The sequence below is a fragment of the Trichechus manatus genome, unplaced genomic scaffold, assembly GCF_000243295.1.
Source record: "Trichechus manatus latirostris isolate Lorelei unplaced genomic scaffold, TriManLat1.0 scaffold00007, whole genome shotgun sequence".
NCBI lineage: Eukaryota > Metazoa > Chordata > Mammalia > Sirenia > Trichechidae > Trichechus > Trichechus manatus.
The window spans coordinates 21,625,474-21,632,450 of NW_004443943.1; the positions used below are offsets into that span (position 1 = coordinate 21,625,474).

The 6,977-nt window shown below is 39.6% G+C and overlaps 1 protein-coding gene across 1 annotated transcript in view; it reads right to left on the minus strand.

Moving 5' to 3' along the window:
* The window catches only part of LOC101350013 (cytochrome P450 2C42-like), a 57,655-nt gene extending 51,814 nt beyond the window's left edge, over positions 1-5,841 (minus strand). Inside the window, exon 1 of the mRNA XM_012557789.2 lies at positions 5,478-5,841. Within this exon, the coding sequence (XP_012413243.2) occupies positions 5,478-5,582 (105 nt within the window). The 5' untranslated portion in view covers positions 5,583-5,841. The remainder of the gene's footprint in view (positions 1-5,477) is intronic.
* Positions 5,842-6,977: the final 1,136 nt, after the last annotated feature.

Here is a 6,977-nt window from a genome sequence, read left to right on the forward strand (position 1 = left end):
GCCATATCATTTTCCAAAATGGTTGTATCATTTTGCATTCCCACCAGCAGTGCATAAGAGTTCCCATCTCCCCGCAATTGTGGTATTTGTCTTTTTGTTGTTGAGGTTTTGCAGTATCTTGTAGATTTTAGAGATTAGATGCTGATCGGATTTGTCGTAGCCAAAAATTTTTTCCCAATCTGTAGGTTGTCTTTTGACTCTTTTGGTGAAGACTTTTGATGAGTATAAGTTTTTGATTTTTAGGAGCTTCCAGTTATCTAGTCTCTCTACTGGTGCTTATGCATTGTTACTTAGGGCTCATATTGTGTTTATGCCATGTATTAAGGCTCCTAGAGTTGTCCCTATTTTTTCTTCCATGATATCAGTTTTGGTTTTATATTTAGGTCTTTGACCTATTTTGAGTTCTTTTTTGTGCATGGTGTGAGATATGGGTCTTGTTTCAATTTTTGCAGATGGATATCCAGTTATGCCAGCACCATTTGTTAAAGAGACTGTCTTTTCCCCAATTAACAGACTTTGGGCCTTTGTCAAATATCAGTTGCTCATAGTTGCCCACTGACAGGATTTCCCTTCACCACTGTCCTTCAGGGAGTTCCCAGAAAGGGGCTGTAGTGCTACCGCTGTCCACTTTTGAGTGGTGCCTGTATATCATGCAGAACCATCTGTAAACCAGGCACGAGTTTTCTCTTCTTCAGTCAACTGATCATAAGGAACTAACTCCCCATGAGGCCATAAGTGCAGACTGGGAGATGGAAGACAATGTGACAGGAATGGAGACCATGGGCGTTTGGGCCACTTCCTCATGTAACTTACTTGTGCCATCAGGTCCTGCTCAGGCCTGGTCTCCTATATATCACTTCCATTTGATGATGCAGTGCTACTGTGCACATCCAACTTCATGTTTGTGTGAGTCAGACAACAACTAGTTCATGATGGGAATCTCAGGCAGCATGGTGATTTGGTGTCCCATGGTTAAGCGTTCAGTCTCTACCAAGGCTCAGTAACAAGCAAAAACTGTCTCTCAAAAGGAGGGTAATTATCTGCGGAGGATGGCAGGGATTTGCTTCAAAATCCTAAGGGACAGCACTGGGATTCACCAGTAGGGGCCCCAAAGACTCCAAACAGCATCTCCATCAGCCACTGACACTTCAAGCACCATTGGATCAGCTGGATCATATTCCCCAAATGGCAGAGCCACTTGCATGGCAGCCTCAACATGTTGCAGGGCTTTCTCTTGGTCTGGGCTCTATTCAAAACTAGCAGTTTTTGAGTCATTTGATAAATAGACTGGAGTAGTACACCCAAATGAGGGATACACTGCCTCCAAAATCCAAAGAGGCACTAGGCATTGTGTCTCCTTTTTAGTTGTGGGAACAGCCAGATGCAATAACTTATCCTTCACTTTAGAAGGAATATCTCGACATACCCCACACCACTGAACCCCTAGAAACTTCACTGAGGTGGAAGCACCTGAATTTTTGTCAGATTAATTTCCCAGTCTCTAGCATGTAAATATTTTACCAAGAAGTCCAGAGTCATTGACACTTCTCCCTTACTCGGTCCAATCAGCATAATGTCATCAATGTAATAGACCAGTGTGACTTCTTGTGGAAGGGAAAGGTGATCAAGTTCCCTGAGGACTAAGTTATGACATAGGGCTGAAGAGTTCATATAGCCCTGAGTTAGGACACTGAAGGCATGTGGCTGGCCTTGCCAGCTGAAGGAAAACTGCTTTTGGTGGTCTTTTGAAACAGGCATGGATAAAAAGGCATTAGCTAGATCAATAGCTGTATACCAGGTACCAGGAGATGTATTAATTTGCTAGAGAAATGAAAGTACATCTGGAACAGCAGTTGCAATTGGAGTCACTACCAGGTTAAGCTTTCGACAATCCACTGTCATTCTCCAAGATGCATCTGTTTTTCACACAGGCCAAACAGAGAAGTTGAATGGGGATGTGGCGGGAATCCTAATCCCTGCGTTCTTCAAATCTTTAATGATGGCAATAATCTCTGCAATACCTCCAGAAATGCAATACCACTTTTGGTTTACTATTTTCCTAGGTAGGGACAGTTCTAACAGCTTCCACTTGGCTTTTCCTGCCATAATAGTCCTTACTCCATTTTTCAGGGATCCAGTGTAGGGGTTCTGCCAGTTTCTGAGTGTATCTATTCCAATTATGCATTCTGGATCTGGGAAAATCACTACAGGATGGGTTGGGGACACACTGGACCCACTGTGAGAGCAACATGAGTTAAGACTCCATTAATAACCTGACCTTCATATGCCCCCACTCTGACTGGTGTGTCACAGTGATGTTTTGTGTCTCCTGGAATTAATGTCAATTCAGAGCCAGTATCTGGTAATCCTCAAAAAGTTTGATTATTTCCTTTTCCTCAATGAATAGTCTGTCTTGTAAAGGCTGTAGAGCCCTTTGGGGTAGGTTGGGAGAAAGATTAACAGTATAAATTTTGGGCAGTGTAGTGAGGTCCTTTCTCAAAGGGACCCAGCCTCCCCTTCTTTCAAGGGGTTGTGAGTCTTTCATCTTGCTCAAATCTGGGAATTTATTGAGGGACCGTAACTCTCTATTTCAGTGATTCGAGTTAGACTGCTCTTAACTTGACCCAGAATTCTGCTTGTACAGAGCAAGTAAATTTCCTATTTACTTCACTGCTGGGGACACCATGACTAAGTAGTCAATGTCATAAGTCCATAAGAATCAGACTGTTTTGATTACTGCTTTGACTCAGCTGTCCACTACACTAACCACGCCCACCTTGTCTTTATCCATTGAGTGCTATCACTTGGCTCCTACCACCACTGTGTCAAGTCAGTCCCATTGTAGTTAGGTGTCTTAATTCATTTAGGGTAGTTCCCATTGTCAAACCTGACTTACATAAAATAGCAATCACAGCAGTCTTTAAGGATGCTGGGGCTCCCTTCACAAATTTGTTCCTCACCGTTGTGGTAAAAGCTGTGTCTTCTGGGCACTCTATCTGTGGGTCTGTGGGTCTAACCTGATAAATCCACTCCAACATGCCAATTTCCCTAAGCCTTTGGATACTTTCTTCTACCGTATACCAAGGCAAGTCTGGTATTTCAACTTGATTTAGCATAGGCCACCACGTAATCCATGCTTCAGTGACCCAACCAAAGAAACTATTAGATCCTTTCCTAACGTCTCAAGCTGAAACATTGAATGAAGAATCTGTGCTTAGTGGGCTCATATCAATAAACTCAGACTGATCCATTGTACGTTCTTTGCACCATTTTCCCACACCCTTAATAGTCATTCCCACACATATTCCCCAGGCTTCTGTTTGTACATATTGGAAAAGTCAAGCAGTTCTTTTGGAGTGTAGCGTACCTCCTCCTGGGTCACACTTTGTATTTTACCTTTTAGGGATTACTGGTACTTAATTCTACTTATAGCTTTAGAAGCCAAAACAGGTGGTGGGGATGTGTTTTGAGAACATTCAGCAATGTATTTTAACGCATCTGCCTCAGGCAATGCCTCTTCAGACACAGCTGGGTTAATCTCATCAGATGAGGGTAGTGGGGCTAATTGTTTTACTGGGGAGAGTAGTTTAGCAGACAAAGATGGAGTAATCTCTTTAGATGGGGATGAGATGACTAGTTCCATCGCAGAAGTGATTCAATGGAATTTAGGGTCTCAGTGTCCCCAGCTCCCTGATTATCTACCCATATGTTCCCATCACAAGTTTCAGTATCCCATTTCTTCCCATGCAGCTTTATTTCAACCTAGGAGTCTCATTCTAATGAGAGACCAAACCCTTGTTTTCCAGGCAGATTACACAAAAAATAAATCAACTCTTCAACTCAGTAATCAAAGAAAATTTTGTTATTTTACTGTGAGAAAACCAATTCTAAGCTTTATACATTATTTGATATTAAAATTTCTTAACAATTGTATAAATGAACTCATCAAATTTTAGCCAAGTAGATAAAATCTTTGATTATATTAAACAAATTCCTTTTTTCCCTAAGGCTTTAAACTTTTTTTTTTATTGTACAACCTCTTAAGTGGCAATAATGAACTTATTTATCAGCAGACATATATAGATATATGTATATTTTCCTTTGACATAAAAAGCAAAAGAGTATAAACTTAGATATTAATTCAATTAATATCAGTAAGTTATTTAAAAGTCTTCAAAATTATCTTTTCTGAAATAGAACATACTTCATATAACACTTAGCTTAAGTTGCTTAGAAAGGTTTTACAGAATATAAAAATCTTTGTTAAAACAAATTCATGTTCATTAATTTCTGGAAGTATTTGGACTGTTAAACTTTTATATACACGTATTTATTATTAAACCAACTACAGTATGTTCTTTGAAGAAATGTTAAAATCTAATTTAATAATACCATCCAGAAGTAAGAGATTATTTTCATAGCTTTCTTCCTGACTGCTTTATAGGATTGTTTAGATAAACTAGTTAGAATAATTTATCATTTTTTGTGCACTTTACAAACATATTAATTTATATCAAAATTTCTCAAAGTAGCTATTAGAAGCTTGAGCATAATAAGCAGTTCTAAGATTAAAATACTGCCTCATACGGAAAAAAACTAACAACTACTAGTCACAACTTCTTGAGACAAGGCCAAAAAAAAAAAAATTTAGCCACAAAACAAGACAAAAAATACATAAATTTACCTTTATGAGTTGGAATCAACTCAACGGCAATGGGTTTTTAAGGTCAGCTCAAAAACCAGGCTTATAAAATACAAGACAAAACAAGTAACTAAGTTTCTTAACATATGCAGCACTTCTTTGGTAAGGTCTACCCAATTCGACAGAAAAACAGTTGTTAGATAAAAATCATTTTCTCAAAGTGAACAGTGAGATTCAAATTTACTGAAGTATACTTAGCTTCTAGTATTTTTGAACATGAACATCAAACCAATGTCCGACTAGGGGGGAAATCCAGACGAAAAACTTTCAATAAGGGTCTTACAAACAAACTAATCAAAACAGACATACTTGCAAGAGCTATTCACATGCAAGTGCTAGCAAAAAAAAAAAAAAAAGAGAGAGAAAACAAAAGTAGAAAGTTCAAAAGATCCTCAAAGCAGCCATTAACCTTACAAAACAGGTAGGAGCTGCCACATCCCTTTGCGAATCAGAATTAACTATTATCTCCTTAGAGATTCTTGTAAATCAAGAACTCAAACAAATATCCTCTTTGGGGGTCCTTGAACGTGCACTTGAAAAGAAAGAGCGAGGCCAAATTTAATGGGCTGAACCTTCTAGCTTTCCCGGGATTAGACTAGAGTCTCATCAGGGATTTGTCGTTATATGGCAGATTCACCATGCTTAATTTGACGGTGAACTTGTCAAAACATTCAGAGTGAACTGAAAATTAAAGTACAGGAGAAAGGAAATCCAGCAATAGATCTTGAATAGTTTCAACACAAGTGTGCAGAGGCTCGATTGTGAAAGAGTTTACCTGAGGAGACCCCTTGGAATTCGGGGAGGCAGCAAGCCAAAGTGGCACAAAGGTCGACCAGAAGCCCGCGTTCTTGTTGTCCAGAGACTGCCAAAGGCAATGCATCTTCGAAATCCCATTTCTGATCTGACACAATCTAAAATCAAAGAGTACAAATGTATACCTTGTTGAAGGTAAAGCAAAGAGATTTCCTGAACGTTCAAAAGCAGTCCAGACTGGGGAAATATCTTACAGAGTGAAACAAATGCTCCTAAACTGGAAAAGCTGCAGAGAATTTTTAAAGGGTGAGAACAAAGAATCTAAGGTACATTATTGTAATTGGATATTACAAACGTAGCTCAGCATAAGACAAGCTTAATGGGAGGGTTACAGAGTTCCTTAAAATAATCCGCTCAAGAGAAACCCTTTCTTGTAAGTGGTTGCCTGGGAGATTCAGATAAGCGTCAGAACCAAAGCCTTTTCCTGAGATATTGTTTTTATATCCTTATCAAGGAAGAAATATGCCTTGAGGCCATCTGGCAGGAAGGGTTTTGACAGCCCCTGGGAAACAGTTTATCAACATTTTTCTAGTTTAACCACAGAAATGGACGCTTCCTTAGTTACACTTAGTTACAAGTCCTAAAAAGTAGGTCTGGGGTTAGTATATACCAGAAGAAAGGCAAGATGGAGTAGGGCCTCAAACTCTAAATCAGCCATATTACTTTAGGCAAGTGTCTCAGTTTATTTGCTTTTATTCAGGTGCATCCTTTGTACTCTACCGAGGTGGGCAGTTGTGAGCGTTTAGAGTGGCTGGCAAGTCTAAAATCTGTAGGGCCTGTGGACAGGATGGAAACTTAGGCAGGAGTTGATGTTTCAGTCTGATGTATAATTTCTTCTTCTCTGGGAAACCTCAGCTTTTTCTCTTAAGACCTTCAACTGATTGGATGAGACTCACCCATATTATCAGGAGTAAACTGAAGATGTTAACCATAACCACAAATAACTTTGCAACAGCCAGATTATTGTTTGATTAAATGGCTGGGTACTATAGCCTAGCCCGGAGCCCTGGTGGCACAGTGGTTAAGAGCTCGGCTACTAACCAAAAGGTCAGCAGTTCGAATCCACCAGCCACTCCTTGGAAACCCTCTGGGGCAGTTCTACTCTGTGCTATAGGGTTGCTATGAGTCGGAATCAACCCGACATTTGGTTTTAAGGGTATAGCCTAGCCAAATTGATACATAAAATTAACCATCACAGTCCACCCATGTCAACTTGGCAACAATACATATGTCCTTAAGCCATACTTGATATCCAAATCCACCAACCCTCTGTCAGTTTGTTATACTGTGGTGGCTTTCATGTTGTTATGATGCTTAAAGCATGCCAGCAGTGTTTCAAATATCAGCTTAGTCAAGTCATGGTGGACAGGTTTCAACTGAGCTTCCAGACTAAGACAGACTAGGAAAAAAAGGCTGCCAATTTACTTCCAAAAATTAGCCATAGAAAACTTTATGTATCACA